The 18,360-nt window shown below is 43.9% G+C and overlaps 1 protein-coding gene and 1 long non-coding RNA gene across 3 annotated transcripts in view; one reads left to right on the top strand and one right to left on the bottom strand.

Moving 5' to 3' along the window:
• LOC141577111 (uncharacterized) overlaps positions 1–18,360 on the bottom strand; it is a 742,740-nt gene that overhangs the window by 707,283 nt on the left and 17,097 nt on the right. The gene's annotated exons all lie outside the window — the stretch shown is intronic.
• Positions 1–18,360, top strand: part of GLRA1 (glycine receptor alpha 1) — a 79,910-nt gene that overhangs the window by 56,198 nt on the left and 5,352 nt on the right. For both annotated transcript variants that reach the window (XM_010970016.3, XM_010970015.3), the window contains exons 4-8: positions 2,406–2,629; positions 5,377–5,459; positions 7,109–7,246; positions 9,479–9,693; positions 17,970–18,116. In XM_010970016.3, the coding sequence (XP_010968318.1) occupies positions 2,406–2,629; positions 5,377–5,459; positions 7,109–7,246; positions 9,479–9,693; positions 17,970–18,116 (807 nt within the window). The remainder of the gene's footprint in view (positions 1–2,405; positions 2,630–5,376; positions 5,460–7,108; positions 7,247–9,478; positions 9,694–17,969; positions 18,117–18,360) is intronic.

The following is an 18,360-nucleotide window of genomic DNA, read 5'->3' as shown; positions in this document are numbered from 1 at the left end:
CACTTCCTGGCTCTGGGCCTTGGATAAGTGTCTCAACCTTTCCAAACCTCAGTTTCCTTAATCTAGCTGTGAGAATCTGAACGTATAGCTTGCAGGGGTTTTGTGGCAATTAAATGCATGTGACAGTATCTAGAACAGTGCCGGGTGCTTAACAGGCCATTTGAAGAAATGTCACTTTCTTTTCTTCCTTCCAGCCACATAAACAGGCTTGACATGTCACTGGCAAGAACATCAAAAGTGCAGCTGGGGATTGGGGACTGAAGGCTTTTTCTGCCCAACTGTTCATAGTCTGTTTACTCTGACATGACTTGCCAGTGCCTCATCTGTCTGTCTGTCTGTCTGTCTGTCTGTCTGTCTCTCTGCCTCTCTCTCTCTCTCTGTCTCTCTCTCTGTCTTTCTCTCTCTCTCTCTCTCTCTCTCTCACACACACACACACACACATACACATTTCACATAAAATCCAAAGGAGAAAGAGAGGCTATTTCTGATCAGATGGGCCCAGACTGGGAGCTGTTCATCACCATCAGCAGGAAAAACAAAGAATCAATACCCAGACTGGTCTGAAGTTCTCCCTCCACCCCAGGACTTACAAGACATGAAATTATGAGACCAAATGTCATTTTCTATGGGGCTGGAGGGAGAAGCTTCAATTAAATTATGGAACAATCCTATAAAATACCTTGGAACATTTTATGAAGCTATTGATATTTCTGCAGGCGAACAGCATGAGGCATGTGGCGTGGGAGAAACGGGCAGGGTGAGGGTGAAAGGAGGGAGAAGGGCTGTTTGTTTTAGCTCATTCCTGCTGATGACAGATCCAGGGCGATTAGGATTTAGAAGTAGAACCCTGAAAGAAAATATAGCATAATCTCATTTATCTTGCACCTTCAGAGAAAAAGCAGTAGCAGGTGCTTAGGAGTGGAGATCGTTCCCTGAAAGAGAATATTTAAAGTTGGACTTGAACTGACGTTGTCAATCTTTCAGGGAACTAGAAACCCTTTTGGAATCCAACAGAGAGCACTATGTCCTTCTTCCTGGGAAAACACAGACAGACCTCAAATTCTACTTGCAGTAGAATATTCATGAGGCTTAAGTTTACAATGCCTTTCTAACAGAATTAAAAACTTTTCTTAATGGAAAAATTTATTAACTTCATTACCCAGTTTCCTGCCATGGAGACCTACCCCTAGCATGGATTGCATCTCAGGTGTGAATGGAAACTAAGTGGGCTCTTTAAGTTCCTCTAAGACCAGGTGAACAGATCCTCAACTAGAAGGCAAGACATCTGGGTTCCAAAATCAGCTCTGCTCTGCCTTTTCAGAGACACTGGGCCAGTCTCAGTTCTCTCTGGATTTCTGTTTCCCCATCTGGGAAAATAAAAAGGTGATTGGGGTGGGGGGTAGTTTTGACCAGGACAGCAATTCCTAACCTATATTCTTTAAAAGAGGAGCACCAGGCACAAAATAAGAGTTCTATGGCCAAACTAAATCAAGGAAACCTTGCATATTCTATTTGCCTCTTGGCGGTACACACAACTTCTTAGAACATTAAGGTCTCTGAGAAGTCCTGCAACAAAGAAATCTATTACAGTTGGTTGAATTGAACACTTCCCTACTTGGTTTGATTGTGGCTTAGTTTTCTGTGGAGTAACTACCCCGCAGTTCCACAGGAGAGCATTCAACTTAGCGCTAGGGTTAGACCCCAGCAAACATGACTCCACGGCATCTATAAATCGTCCCCAAACAAACAAATCGACACAAGTTATAGAAGGTTAAAGAAGGCTGGCGTTAAAACATACTGGTGTGAACCCTGGGTCCAGCAGAACACTATGAAGTCCTTCCACCCAACCTTCCTTTGCTGCCTGAAAATTAGGCAGAAGAGTCTGAATGCTCAGGTATCAAATTTTAGACTTTCCTTTTGTTCCTTCAACCTGTCTAGAACAGCGACTCAATCCTTATGGGCGTGAGAATCACTGCACTAATGGGGTCGATAATAAAAGGGGGATTTCAGCTTTATCTGTAACGTGTTATTTCTCTTACGTAATAAAAAGTGAAGCAAATGTGATAAAATGTTAAAGGGATGAAAACAGGTGTTTATTACATCAGTCTAAACTTCATTTTTCAAAAATTTCCCCCAAAAGAATAACATTTAAATAATCTTGGTTCAAGGTTGAATATACTTAATTGAGCATTTTGAGGATTTTCAGGAATAACTCTAACTCCCTTGATTTTTGCTTGATGCACAGACTTTACGTCCCCCCCATCCCCGACATAAGATGCAATCACACTCTGATGCTTTCTTCCAGAAGGGGCTTTGCAGGGCACTAACAGAAAGCACCTGGCCCCTCCAGGATGTGACATCCCAGGGCCTGCCTCTGAGTCCACCTCCTTGTCTCCTGGCTGTAGGACTATAGGGTCAACATCTTCCTGCGGCAGCAGTGGAACGACCCCCGGCTGGCCTACAACGAATACCCGGATGACTCTCTGGACCTGGACCCATCCATGCTGGATTCCATCTGGAAACCTGACCTGTTCTTTGCCAATGAGAAGGGGGCCCACTTCCACGAGATCACCACGGACAACAAACTGCTGCGGATCTCCCGGAACGGGAATGTCCTCTACAGCATCAGGTGGGTTCCGTACAGGTTCACCCCTTCCATCCTCAGAATGTACCTGGCCCTACTTCCTTCTGGGAGCGGATGCTAGCGGTGAACGGGCCCTGGCAACCCAACACCTTGCAGAACAGGCAGAGCCAGCTCTGCTACTTACACGACCAGGGGAACTCCTAGAAGCCAGTGGTTCATTTTAACCAGGGGGACAAGGAAGCATCATTTGCAGGGCTGAGGTGAAAGTTAGGCCCCTCAAGCTTACCCAGCATTTCAATAAAACAAGATGGGGAAAGGAGTATTCAAAGACAATGCTCACCCCCAGGAGAGTTCGATTACTTAAGGTGAATTTCAAGTTCAGGAGAGCTGTTGTACTGTTGTGTGCCTGGAGTTTACAAGACTGCATACACTTAAACATTTATTAAGACTTACACCTTTTTTAAGAGGGTGGATCTCATGCCAAATGTTTTACCATCATATTAAAAAAAAAAAGTAGCAGGAACAAAGGCACAAAGTCTGAAAAATCTCAGCAACTTCAACACAAATGGCGTAGTTTTGCCGGGTAGTCCATTTGGCGCACAGGTATAAGCCAGGGCTGCTCCAAACCTTCTATGAGCCTCTTCTATCCTCTACACCTCGCGTTGAGTCTAGGAAGCTGGGACCCCCTTCCCCAGTTGGGGAGGGTATCCTGCAGATACTGGTTAGGGGCAACTTTCAGAGTTTCCTGCCACACTCTCCTGCCCCTCCTTTCCCCCACCGCCACTTAATTCCCAATCTCCTCTCCCAAGACATAGAGGGAAGGACCAATGTCTGTGTTATATTCTTACTATGCACCATTCACTGATTTACCTACCAGGCTTGGGACTTTACATGTGTTATTTCTAGTCCTCTTAACAACCTTATGAAGCAGGCTTTATTGTGCCCATTTTGCAGATTAGACAAGTGAGGATCTGAAAGTTTAAGTAATTTGCCAAAGTTTGCATGGCTACTTAGCAGCAGAGCCTAGATTATAATCAGTTAGTGTGGATCTAATGCCTGCTCAGAGCCTAGAAGAACAGTGCAGAGCATTCAACAGGCATTCAAATGTTTGATAAATGAATGAATATGTTTTCATTTCAAAGAGCTTAAAAGGGGCACTGGTCCTAAAGGACTCCCCCTCCCCCTCTGGGTCCTCAGGGGAATAAATGTTTTTATTTCCTTTAAGAGGTGAGCTTTAAGTCTCCAGACCCATAGGAGAGGATGCACAGATCCTAAACCCCGAAAGTGAGTGGACTCAGAGTCTCTCCTAAGAGCAGGCTGGGTGGGAAAAGGGCCTTGGGGACCTCAGCAGGGGAAGGAGGGGCAGACTGGTTGGAATCAGAGGCCAACAGGGCCCTGCTCACCCATTGCCCGCCCCACCCAGTGCACATCCAGACTGGAAGGGGGACAGGCTCAGAATGGCCACCAAGGCCCTGGCTGGCTTGATTTTGCTGCAGCCAGGCTAGTTTCATATCCCCGGGAAGCTAAACCCCAGTGCAGCACGACAGAAGGACAAATCAGCAGAAAGTGATGTTCCAAGGTCATTCAACTTCAGGAAATTAACGCAGTGTGACAGCTGCCCCACTTCAGAGCTTTTATCTTCAGAAATTCAACTGCGTTCACTTTCCCTTCACTTCCCCCTCCTCCTCCCACTCCCTCTTTTCCCTCCTCTTCCCCTCCCACTCCCGTCCCTTTTCCTCCCTTGCTCCTATCTTGTGCTTAAAGGGCCCACATCCAGAGCTGTGGGTGAGACCTAGAGGGGGAGGTCTGCACAGGGCTGTGTGTCTCACCATTTGCAGCCCAGATGCCAGCAGCTAAGAGTCACAAGACCACCAAATTAGGTGTCTTCAAGTGTTAGGGTTGGCTTTTCAGGACAGCAGTGCTAGAAAACCTGCCTGCAAACCCATGAGCTAAAATCCAGAGGCCAGGAGACATGGTTTGGGACACTGGCTGAGCCATCGGCTGGCCGTGTGCCCTACCATGCGTCCCTGCCTAGCCTTCTCTGCACCCCAGTTTCCTCACCTGTCAAATAAGGGAGTTGATGACCTAAGTCCCTCTGGGCTCTGAGAGCCTTTCTTCTCCATTCCCTGCAGCAGGTGCTCAGGTGTCAGCAAAGCCTTTCGATGCTGAAGCCTTGTCTCCCAGCCGAGCTGAAGACCTCACACTCTGTTAAGGGGACTGATTTCCTCTGGTTCTGAGGCTACAGCCTCTGCAGGGGTTGAACAAGCCAAAATAAACAGCTAGCCCAGAAGCCTGGGGCACCCAGCACTTCCCAAGTGACCCCAACAGGAGCCCACAGATGTGAGTCAGCTGTGTTTGGACACCCAGAAGGCTCGATGTAGGAAGGGAGACAGCCAAGAACCACTTACAGCACCTGCGGCAGGTGTGCCTGGAGATGCCTGCCAGTCTGGCAAGGTTGGAGATACAGGCTTTGCCCACACAAGAGTAGGGATAGGGGCAGCCCTCGGCCTCCAGGCCTTCAGGCAACTTGCTAAAGGCTAGAAGCCAGACAGACACCAAGGAAACCCAGAAGTTCCACTGACTCTTTGTAACTTTAGGCAACCTGCTTTCCCTCTCTGGGCCTTCATTTCCATATCTGGAATGTGGAAATATACATCTGTGATTCCCATAAACGCTAGTTCCCTGACCTCTTCAGCCTCTCCTACATAACTAATTTCCAGTAATAGCTAGACTGGAGGCACAGCTCCCCTGGTCTGCGGATGCAGCATCACCGAACTCCTTTCTCTCCTCAGAATCACCCTGACACTGGCCTGCCCCATGGACTTGAAGAATTTCCCCATGGACGTCCAGACATGCATCATGCAACTGGAAAGCTGTGAGTGCCTTGCATGAGGCCTCTGAAAGAGCTAGATTCCCCTTTACCCGTGGGACCAACAGAAATTCCCGCCCAGCTGCTCCGAACTGCAGGACCCCAGGAGATTACAGAAGTAGCCCAAAATACCAGATGAGGGGCTTTGCTCTTAGACAATGCGTTAGAAATCTAACTTTCTCTATGTTGTTTGACTGAGGTCCAGCTTTGGAGCCAGCAGCACGCTCCAAAGAGGCACAGGTCGATGTCTCTTGTGAGCATGTGCTCCAGGAATGGAGGAGAAATAGCTTGAATAAGTCAGGGGGACGCTCACTCCAGCAGGGGAGAGAGGCGACTGGCTACACAAATGACTCTAACAGGGCAGCAAGAGGAAAGTACAGAATGCTGTGGCCTCAAGGCAGAAAGAGCACTTCCTTCTGACTGGGAAGGAGAGAGAGTCTGGAGAAGGCTTTATGGACGAGATCACAGATGAACCAAGATTTTAACAGACGGGCTGGCTCACTTCTTTGATTGCAAACACAGAAACCAGTCTGACCAATTTAAACACTGGAATTAAGGTGAATGGCGTAGGGCTTCCTCATGGACTTGAAGGAGAAGCTAAAGTGCAAGAACCAGGGCAGAGCATTTGGGCAGCAGAAACTAACAGACCATCCCTTTAGAGAACCACCCCTGTGGGATCAGTACCGGCCAGCTTGGAACACTTGGTCATTTTACTCAAGAGTCAAACTCCCAGGCCAGAGGATCTGACTGGCGTGGCTGAGTCACCACATCACACCTTAGCCCCCAACTAATAGCAACCCCCATGACAGAACACCACAGGAGTCATTCCCCAGAGGAAAATCTGCTGTGAGCACAGGAGGGGGCTTGCAAAGATGGTGTGCAGGCAAAAATAGCAGAGGTCAGGGTATATACAGGGAATGGAATATTACTTAGCCATAAAAAAGAATGAAGTCATGCCATTTGCAACAACATAGATGGACATAGAGATTATCATACTAAACGAATTAAGTCAGACAGAAAAAGACAAATATCATATATCACTTATATGTGGAATCTAAAAAATGATACAAGTGAACTTATTTATAAAACAGAAATAGACTCATAGACACAGAAAACAAACTTATGGTTACCGAAGGGGAAAGCGGGGAGGGATAAATTAGAAGTTTGGGATTAAAAAATACACACTACTATATATAAAATAGATAAATGAGAACCTGCTGTACAGCACAGGGAACTATATTCAATATCTTGCCTATCTAACCTATAATGGAAAGAATCTGAAAAAGAATATATATATATATATACACATAACTGAGTCACTTGGCTGTGCACCTGAAACTAACACAACATCGTACATCAACTATACTTCAATTAAAAGAAAAAAATAGCAGAGGTCATCTGAATTTGACCATGGGGTCAGGGATAGCATCAAAAGGATAAGCTAAGGTAGGACGCTGGGAGGGCTGAGAGGTAGAAAGGCTGAGGGGTGGATGTAAACAATTCACCAGCTTTAACCTCCTTTGTGGGGAGAAAAAAAGCAAGAGTTTCATGTGTCCCATCAAGTGTCTGATGCCTCTGTCTCTAACCCTAACACCCTGACATGCTTCAAATAAGTGCTTCCAACGTGATGGCTGCTCCTTCTGATCCCATTCCAGTTGGATACACCATGAACGACCTCATCTTTGAGTGGCAGGAGCAGGGTGCTGTGCAGGTGGCAGATGGACTAACTCTGCCCCAGTTTATCCTGAAGGAGGAGAAGGACTTGAGGTACTGCACCAAGCATTACAACACAGGTGGGTGCAAGGGGCCGTGCCCCTCAGATCCGACCCCCCAACCGGGGCCAGAGGTCGTGGCAAACATTTATTCAACCCTTGATTCAGTGGATCTTATGAGGTAGCCGTGGTAGACAGAGCTTGGTATTTATTATCCAGTGGTTAGGAGAATGTCCCCTGAAACCAAAAAGTGGCGTCCACGCTTTCCTCCCATGAGTCCTGGGGCAAGTAACTTAAGCTTGGGCCACACCTCATTACAAGGGAGTCCTCATCCCAGGTAGCAGTGTGCGCGACTCAGAATGGACCCCATTTCTAAGGCAGAGGACGAGCTGACCGTGGGGGGACCTCTAGCTGTCTCCGTCAGAGAGGGGCTGGCATTTGGCATTTCTGATAGGGAAAGAGCTCAGAGAATGCTCACACCAGACCTCAGGACAGGCTGAGAGGTGGCATGAGGATTAGTAAACAGCGAAGCTGGCAAGGGTCCCTTAGACTGAGAGCTACAAGGTGGGCAGGGAGGACCCCACTATTTAGCTCAGCTCCTCATCTCTCGCTCCCAGCCCAGCCTTTGTTGGAAGATTAAACACAGGAATGAACCACGGCCGGATCAAGACTGGCTTTGCCTTCCCTGACTCAGGCTGGGCGGGAGCTTGTGGAACACTGTGACGAAAGGCAGTCAGTCAGTACGCCGGCTGGAGGGCCGGGCAGCGGATCGCTGTCTGAACACAGCTGAGTGCACAGGAGGCGTACAGAGGGCTAGTGACAGCGCCAAGGAGAGGAGGAGGTGCAGGAGAGGGGCTGAGAAACCACTGTGGGTTTTGATACTAGTAGATGGCCCAGAAAAAGGGCAGGCAGCCTGGACACCAGTCTGTTTAGGACACCTGTTCCTTTCTGGTGACCTCACAGACACCTCAGAACCTCTAAAAGTACTCTCTTCATCCCTGGACAAGCTGAGACTCAGAACAGTCCAGTCATCTCTCAGTATCTGAGGGGAACTGGTTCCAAGACCCACCGCGGATACCAAAACCCGCGAATGCTCAAGACCAGAGTGGGCTCTCCTCATCGGGGGATGCTGGGCCCACGGGAGTGGACGGCCAACCGTGCTCTCACTAACAGTGACTCCCCTTGGCCCAAACAGTCACACCTGACTGACTCTCACACACCCCAGCCCTGTCCTGTTTACACAGCGCTTTCTCGGGCATTATCTCATTTGCTCCTCACTAGTCACATGTAAGTGGGAGCTGAGTTCTGTACTGCCCCGTGGATACAAGGAGAAAAGGCCCATGTGGAAGGTGCCGTTCAGGGGGCTGTAGGAAACCCCGTGGTAACTGTGCATCAGAGGACTGGCCCTGAGACCCCATCATGGGATGGCCGGCTCAGTTCCAGGAACACATGGATGGAAGGAGACCAGCTGCTGGGAGTCTGGTGCAGAGGATGGAGAGAAAGAGAGAGAGCGACTTGCCTACTCAGCGTGCTGTGCCTTAAAGGGACAGAGCTGGAGGGAAACAAGAGAAAAAGAGGCATTCTGCCTGGGGGAAACTTCACATTTCAACTTCCCTGGAGGACAGGGAGGATTTCTGGGGCTGGTTTCGGGGAGGAAGAAGGGCATTCCAGGCAGAGGCACTGGCAGGTTCAAAGCTCAGAAGTGTGAAAGTGCAGAGAATGCTCCAGACAAGGGAGGGAGTGTAAGGGGTTCTGAGTCGGGTGAAGAAAGAAGGGAAATGGGATGGAAGCAGGTGAGAGCTCAGGTGTGAAGGGCAGACCAGAGACTTGGAACTTTTCCCTGTAGGAAATGGGGACCTTCTTGCGTGGGGAGAGACGGAAGGAAAGAAAGGTTTTACAAGAGGCAGGAGCAGGAACAAGTTACATTTTGGGAAGATACCTGGCAGGATAGAGAATGATCCACTCATCCCCACTCTAAGCAAGAAAACAGTGATGATGAGGATGATGGCAAGGGACATTCTGAGGGCGGGTGATCTGTGAGGATGTGCCAAGTCCTTTACAGGCATCATCTTTTACCATCGCGGTGACCATGAGTAACCAAATGAGGTTGGTGGTGTTATTATTTTATCACTATCATCATCACTATTCCGAATTACCATAGATGAGGAGACCGAGGCACAGGGAGACTCAAACACTTGCCTAAGGACACAGCTCGTGTGAGGCTGAACCAGGACTCCAGCCGAGGTTGTTCTGACCCCAAAGCCTTGTTCCTATCCATTAGGCTACTCGCCGTTGCATTGTACTTTCTTGCAGGTAAATTCACCTGCATCGAGGCCCGGTTCCACCTGGAGCGACAGATGGGCTACTACCTGATCCAGATGTACATTCCCAGCCTGCTCATCGTCATCCTCTCGTGGATTTCCTTCTGGATCAACATGGATGCAGCCCCAGCCCGTGTGGGCCTGGGCATCACCACCGTGCTCACCATGACCACCCAGAGCTCAGGCTCCCGAGCATCCCTGCCCAAGGTAAGTCCTACTGCCCAAGAGCACGGAGCACCTGGACGGATAAGGAAGACACTCATCTCCCTTCCCTGCCTGAGATCAGGGGAGCACAGGGAGTTAGTAACTATTCCTAAATCTACTACACTTTGCAGGATCCAGCATTCTGATCCATCAAAACTCTCCTCCAGGCTTAACATTACGCTCCATACAGTTGCTAGGCACTACGTTTTGCTCCATTCTCTGTCAATATCAGACACACATTCTGCTTCATCTACTATTTTTTAATTGAAATATAGCTGATGTGTAATGTATTAGTTTCTTGTGTACAGTAAAGCAATTCAGCTATACATATATATATATATATTCTTTTGCAGATTCTTTTCCATTATAGGTTATTATAAGATATTGAATACAGTTCCCGACGCTATACAGTAGGTCCCCGCTGTCCATCCATTCCACATAAAGCAGCATGTATATGTTAATCCCAAACTCCCAATTTATCCCTCCCCACCTTCTCCCCACTCTGGTAACCATAAGTTTTTTTTTCTCATGTCTATGAGTCTATTTCTGGTTTGTAAATAAGTTCATTTGTATCATTTTTTTTATTCCACATGTAAGTGATATCATACAATGTTTGTCTTTCTCTGTCTGACTTACTTCACTTATTATGATAATCTCTAGGTCCATCCATGTTGTTGCAAATGGCATTATTTCATTCTTTTTCATGACTGAGTAGTATTTCATTGTATAACTATACCACAACTTCTTTATCCAGTTATCTATTGATGGACATTTAGGTTGCTTCCACGTCTTGGCTATTGTAAATAGTTCTGCTGTAAATATTGGAGTGCGTGTACCTTTTCTAATTAGAGTTTTCTGCAGATACATGCCCAGCAATGGGATTGCTGGATCATATAGTAACTCTATTTTTAGTTTTTCAAGGAACCTCCATACTGTTCTCCATAGTGGCTACACCAACTTACATTTCCACCAACAGTGTTGGAGGGTTCATTTTTCTCCACATCCTCTCTAGCATTTATTATTTGTAGACTTTTAATGATGGCCATTCTAACTGGTGTGAGGTGATACCTCATTATAGTTTTGATTTGTATTTCTCTAATAATTAGCGATATTGAGCATCTTTTCATGTGCCTGTTGGCCATCAGTATATCTTCTTTGGAGAAATATCTATTTAGGTCTTCTGCTCATTTTTTGATTGGGTTATTTGGGTTTTTTGATTTTAAGCTGTAGGAGCTGTTTGTATATTTTGGAAATTAATCCCTTTGGGGATGGTCGCATGGTTTGCAAATATTTTCTCCCATTCTGTAGGTTGTCTTTTCATTTTGTTTATGGTTTCCTTTGCTGCGCAAAAGCTTTTAAGTTTAATTAGGTCCCATTTGTTTAGTTTTGCTTTTATTTCTGTTACTCTAGGAGATGGATCCAAAAAAATATTGCTGTGATTTATGTCAAAGAGTGTTCTGCCTGTGTTTTCCTCTAGGAGTTTTAGAGTTCATCTACTATTAAGACTCAAACCCATCTCCTCGTCCATTCACTTCACGTTAGTGCTGAGTACAGCATTCCACGTTCACCATTAATGGCAGATACTTTGTATCTGGGGTCTCCAAGACCACTCCATGTTCGAAGATTTGATAGGACTCACAGACTCAGCATATAGTTGTACTGACAGCTAAGATTTCTTACCATGATATATTAAGGATACACAGCTAGATGACACAGGGAGAAGACACAGGCAGAGTCTAAAGGGATTCACATGCAAACTTCCTTACTCTTTCCATCCCATAAGTACAGAGTTCACTCTTACCCCAAAAAGACAGCCATATGTATGAAATGTTTCTGCCCAGAGAGACAGAGAGAAATTGTTTTGAGATTCATTTAGGGATTTTATTGGGTGCTGGTCACATAAGTACCCTCTGCCTAGCACATCCCCAAATTCCAAACTCCAAAGAGGAAAGCAGATGTTCAGCACAAATCACATTGTTTATATAAGCAGTCAAGGCACAGTGAGGCACTCTTGTCAGTTAGGGCAAGTGGGAACACTCCCCAAATCCAAACTCCATGTATCAACCAAGGGCCAACATTGTAAGTGGGTCCATCATAAGACAGCAGCCTCATGCCTGCTATGTTGACCCTTTTCTGCACATACCTTGATCTGATTTCTTACATTTCTAATGTTAAACACCACATTCTGTTACATTCACTATTAACTGCTGAACCATCTTCTGCTCCATTCATTAACCCTAGATACAACGTTTTACTCCATGCACTATTAATGCCGGATACACATTCTGCCCCATTCCCTCCATGCTAGACCCAACATTCTATTCCATTCTTCTAACACGACGTAGCTTCCACCACATCCACACCAGACACTAATTCTCTTCCAATCACCCTGATGATAAATGCAACATTCTGTTCCTTTCATTGTTAACACTAGACCTCACATTCTGCTTCATTCACTTTTAACACTTGACAGAATGCTCTGCTTCATTTTCTATTAATGCCACCACGTACTCCTCCATTCACCCATACTTGAGCTACAACATTCTGCTTTGTTGTACTATGAATGCTCGATGCCTTGTTCTGCTTTACTCTTTTAATGCTAGGCACTGCACTCCACTACATTCACTACTGTCGTTGGAGCCACATTCTGCATGACTCACTCAACACCAGACACCACATTCTGCTCTACTGTTAATGCCAGATGCCACACTTGGCTCCCTTCAGCCTTATGTGAAATGCAATATTCTGCACCGTTTCCAATGAATGCCACACTTAACATTCTGTTTTGATACAGAAAAGTTGAAAGAATATACAATGAACACCCTAAGAGCCTTCACTTGGATTCCAGTTGTTATCATTTTGTCATATTTACTGTCTCTCTCTAGTTATAGGTAGGTAGGTAGACAAGTAGGTAGATAGACGCAGTTTTTGCTGAATCATGTGAAGGTTGCAGACATCATGAAAAGTCACCCCTAAATAAGGAATAAGGATCACAATGATATTATCACATCTAAAAATTAACACTAATTGAATAATAATTACTATTGAATTAGAAAAATCCATAATTTCATCTAATATAGAACCTGTACATTTTTCCAATTGTCAAAAAAAAAAGCCTTCAATGGACATGGTGAGGGATCCAGTCAAGGATTCTATAAAGATTCATATTGCATACAGTTGTTCTTTTAATCTAGAACAGTCTCCCCACTGTTTTTTGTTTTTCATGATACTAAATATTCCATTAACCTTCAATGCAAGACATGACACTCCACTTCATTTGCCATCTATACCAGACACCACTCTCTTCTCTATTCACTCTCCCAAGAAAACTCAACAATCTGCCCTTTGTGCTATGAATGCTAGACTTTGCATTCTGCTACATTTACTATAAATGCTCAAAACCAAATTCTCTGTTTACTGTTGCCAACTGACAACACATTCTGCTCTGTTCATTCATAACATCAGGCATAATGCTCTGCTTCCTTTTCCTTGTGTTAGGCTCAATATGCCGCCCCACTCTCTATTAATAGTAGATGCCACATGCTCCTTCACTTATAATCTACACTAGACTCAACATTCTGCTCCACTCACTGTTAATCCTGGACTTGATGTTGGGCTCTGTTTGCTATAAACATTCAACCTGATATTCTTCCCCCTTCACTTTATTTTTTTGCATAAATTCAGGAACATTTAATCTATTCACAAAGTTGTATACCTTCACCACTATCTAATTCCAGATCATTTTCATCACCCCAAAAAGAAACCCCCATATTCATTAATAGTCACTCCTTGTTCCCCCCTCCAGCAGCCTTCAGCAACCAGAAACCTACTTTCTATCTCTTTGGATTTGCCTATTCTAGATATTTCACATAAGTGGAATCATGTAATATGTGCACTTTTATGACCGGCTTCTTTCATTTAGGATCATGTTTTCAAAGTACATCCATGCTGTAGAATGTATCAGTTCTTCCCTTCTTTTTATGGCTGAAAAACATTCCATTGTGCAGATACATCACGTTTTGTTTAGCTCTTCATCAGTTGATGGACATTTAGGTTATTTTCACTTTTTGGCTATTTTAATAATGCTGCTATGAACATCTGTACAAGTTTTGTGTGGACATATGTTTTCAACTCTCACAACTATATGCGTAAGAGTGGAATTGTTGGGTCATGTGTAATTATATGCTTAACTTTTTGAGGAACTGCCAAACGATTTTCCAAAGTGACTACACCATTTTATAATCCTGCCAGGGTTCCAGTTTCTCCACATCCTCATTAATGCTTGTTATTCTCTGTCTTTTTTTTTATTATAGACATCTTAATAGCTGTGAAGTGGTATCTCACCATAGTTTTGATTTGCATTTTCCTAATGACTGATAATGTTGAGCATGTTTTCATGTGCTTATTGGCCGTTCCTATATCTTTTTTGGAGAATCTATTCAAATATTTTGCACACTTTTTAATTGGCATATTTCGCTTTTTATTGTTGCATAATAGTTCTTTGTGCATTGTGCATTTTAAAGCCTTATCAGACACGCAGTTAGCAAATGTTTTCTCTCCTACAGGTTGTCTTTTCACTTGATTGATAATGTCCTTTATACCAAAAAGTTTATAATTTTGATGAAATCTAATTTGTATTTTCTGTTGTTGCATGTGCTTTTGGTATCATATTTAACAAATTAATGCCTAATCAAAACCATGAAGATTTACATGCATATTTTTGTAAGGGTTTTATAGTTTAGCTCTAAATTTAGGGTTTCATTTCATTTTATTTTCATATATGGTATGAGGGAGGGATGTCATTCTTCTGCATGTGGATATCCAGTTAATCCCAGGACCATTTGTTGAGAAGGCTATTCTTTCCCTCCATTGAAGTTACAACCTTCTCAAAAATCAATTGACTATAGATGTATGGGCTTATTTTTGGATTCTCAATTCTATTCCGTTTATCCATATATTGGTCTTTATGCCAGTGTCACACGTTTGATTACCATAGCTTTTGTAGTAAGTTTTGAAATTGGGAAGTATGAGTCTTCCAATTTTGTTCCTTTTAAAGATTGTTTTGGCTATTCTGGGTCTCTTGTATTTCCATATGAATATAAATTTTAAGATCAGCTTGTAAAATTCTGAAATAACAACCCAAAAAAGGGATTTTGGTTAAAAATGCATTGAGTCTATGTAGGAATTTGGAGTATTGCCATCGTAATATTATTAAATCTTCTAACCCATAGACACAGGATGTCTTCCTATTTATTTAGGTCATACTTAATTTCATCCCACTGCTTTCTAGACCCCATAGTTCTAACAAGAAATCAGCTGTTAATCTTACTGAGGATACCTTGTACATGATGATTTGCTTCTCTGTTGCTGCTTTCACGATTCTTTTTCTTTGACTTCTGACAGTTTGTGTATGGTGTGTCTAGGTGTGGATCCCTTAGAGTTTATCTTGCTTGGGGTACACTGCCCTTCCTAGATATGTACATTAGTGGTTTTCATCAACTTTGAGAAAATTTTGGCCATTATTTCTTCAAATATTCTTTCTGCCTTTCTCTGTCTCTCCTTGTCTTCAGAGACATCCATTAAACATATGTTAATGCATTTGATGGTTCCCCCCTACAGCTATGAGGCTCTGTTTATTTCTCTTCATTCTGTTCCTCAGGCAGGATAACCTCAAGTTCACTGATTCTTTCTTCTGTCTACTCAAATTGATGTTAATCCTCTCTAGTAAAATTTTCAGTTCAGTTCTTTTACTTTTTAACTCCAGAATTTCTACTTGATTCTTTTTTTTAAAATTTCTCTCTCATGCTCTATTTGGTGGGACTTTGTTGTCATACTTTTAGTTAGTTCTTTAGACAAGGTTTCTTTTCCTTCTTTGAACATATTAAAAATATAACTGATTTAAAGCATTTGTGTATTAAGTCCAACATCTGAGCTTCCTCAGGCACAACTCTTTTTAACTGCCTTTTTTCTTACGTATGGGCATGACTTAGTCAATCCAGGCTTCTCTAACAAAGCACCATAGTCTAAGTGGCTTAAAAACAACAGAAATTTATTTCTCACACTTCTAGGGGCTGGAAGTCCGAGGTCAGGGAGCCAGCATAGTGAAGATCCTCTTCCAGTTGTGAACTGCTGTCTTATTGTTGTACCCTCACATGGTAACAAGAGAGCAAGCTAGCTCTCTGGACTCTCCTTAGAAAGGCATAATCCCATTCATGAGGGCTCCACTCTCATGATCTCATTACTTCCATGGCCCCATCTCCAGATACTATCACATTGTGATTAGGGTTTCAGCATATGAATTTGGTGAGGACAAATATTCATTCCATTGCATTGACCATACTTTCTTGTTTCTCTGCATAGCCTACATTTTTTGTTGAAAATTTCACATTTTACATAATATAATGTGAAAATCTCTGAAAATTGGATTCTCCTCCCTCCTCAGGATTTATTGTTGTTTGTTTGTTTGTTTGTTAAAGTAACTTTTGGAACTAATTCTGTAATATCTATATTCTTTATTTTGTGGGGCCACTGAAGTTTATACTCAGTTAGCTAATTGGTTAGAAAAATTGGACAGAGATTTCCTTAAATGCCTGGACCCCATAGATCTCCTAGCCTTTGCCTAGGGGCTCTGTGTGTGCATTAGGTTACACTTTCAACAACCAGCTAAGCAACTTACAACTTTGCCTTAGCCTTTATTTCCAGTTTCTTCAGTGCATCAAGGTTAGCCAGAGTTGAGTGCTAAGGGCCTTCTCAGGTCTTCCCTGGGCACACACATCTGAGAATGCACATAGATTTCCAGGAATATATCTAGTTTCCTAAATCTCCCTATGGACATCTCATTCCCCAGCTTTTCCTTTTAAGCTTTTTGATCAACGTACGGTTTGTCTCAACTGTTACCAACTGCCTAAGGCTGATGCAATGTTCAACAATTGCCAATGGTTGTTTTCAATGAATGCCTATAAGGAAAAGCCTGTTCACACTAGGCCAGCTCCAAATCAGGTCAAATAAACACAGTCTTGTGAGTGGGGTCTTTCAGTGAAACCACAAGACAGGTCAAAAAACAATTCTCTGAGAATGCAGCTTTAAAGATCCTACTTTGTCCTGCCCCATCAATAGCTATCAGGATACTGGTGTTCACTGTGCTTGCTGTTGGTTTTCAAGGCTAGCATGCAGCTGAGGATGAGAGGATGGGAATAGGGCAACTTGAAACACCACAAAGCACCAGGGGAAATAAAAACATGTCCACACAATAACTTATACACTGATGTTCATTGCAGAATTATTCATAATAGCCAAAAGGTAGAAACAACCCATATGCCCATCAAGTGATGAATGGACCAACAATATGTGTTACATCCATACAACGGATTATTATTTGGCCATGAAAAAGAATAAAATACTGGCACATGCTACAGTATGGATGAAATCTTGAAAACCTTAGGCTAAGTGAAAGAAACTAGTGTCATAAAAGGCCACAGATGGTATGATTCCATTCATATGAAATGTCTAGAACAGGGAAATCTATAGAGACAGAAAGTAGATCCATGGTTGCCTAGGACTGGAGGAAGAGAATGGGGGGAATAGGGGAATGACAGTTAAAAAGGTAGTAGGTTGATTTTTGAGGTGATGAAAACCTAAAATTGACTGTGATGATGGTTGCACATATTTCCAAATGTATAAAGCCATTGAGCTGTACATGTTAAACGCGTATGGTGTGTGAATTATATCTCAATAAAGACAGGGGGATTAATGCCACAAAGCTTGCTGTTTGTACTGAGATTCAGTTGATTTTCTTAAATAAATGCTCACAGGATTGCTGTTAGACTTTGATTAATTAACAGAGTTCTGAAAAAAGCTGGTTCTGACCATTTTTGATAGTGTCCTTGTTGCTTTTATGGGGGGAGAGTTTTCGAAGATCTCACTCTGCCATTCTCACTGACATCCTCTGTTTACTTTTAACACTGGCTACAACCTTCTGTTCATATCACCCCTAGACTAAACACAACATTCTGTTCCACCAAATAATGATGCCACAAACACCCTCCTCCTCTCTTTGATGCTCTTCTAGGCCCCGTATTCTTTTCTCACCAATATTCTGTCCAGTCTTCTTGATGCATTTCTCTCTGCTCCCCTCCGCACCCTCCAGCCTAGTATCCCAGCTGACAGGGGGCAGCAGTGGGTGATGGGGGCAGTTCCTGAGGAGCAGAAAACATCCCGCTGTACTCAGTATTTCACTCTCCTTGCCCCTTACTCCCCTGTGTCCCCCACCCCCTCTCCAGGTGTCCTACGTGAAAGCCATCGACATTTGGATGGCTGTGTGCCTGCTCTTCGTGTTCTCAGCCCTGCTCGAGTATGCCGCCGTCAACTTTGTGTCTCGGCAGCACAAAGAGCTGCTCCGATTCAGGAGGAAGCGAAGACATCACAAGGTAGGCCTTTGGGTCACTGCCCAAGGAGGGACAGCTGGTGGTAAACAGCAGTGTTCCAGGAAGCCTTATCTTGTGATACTTGTCTCCCTGGACCATCCTTCTCAGGGGGTAAAGCGGGCACAAAATAGGGGTTAAAGTCCTGGAAGTCCTAGCTTCCCCTCCCATAGATAATGCCCCGACCGAGTCTAGAGGCGGTCACTCTTCCAACCACAGTAACACTGAAGAAACAATTGGGTTCCAGCTG

Source organism: Camelus bactrianus, chromosome 3, assembly GCF_048773025.1.
Source record: "Camelus bactrianus isolate YW-2024 breed Bactrian camel chromosome 3, ASM4877302v1, whole genome shotgun sequence".
NCBI classification, from domain to species: domain Eukaryota; kingdom Metazoa; phylum Chordata; class Mammalia; order Artiodactyla; family Camelidae; genus Camelus; species Camelus bactrianus.
Note: the sequence above shows the minus strand (reverse complement) of the source record. Positions and strands in the feature narration are given on the sequence as shown.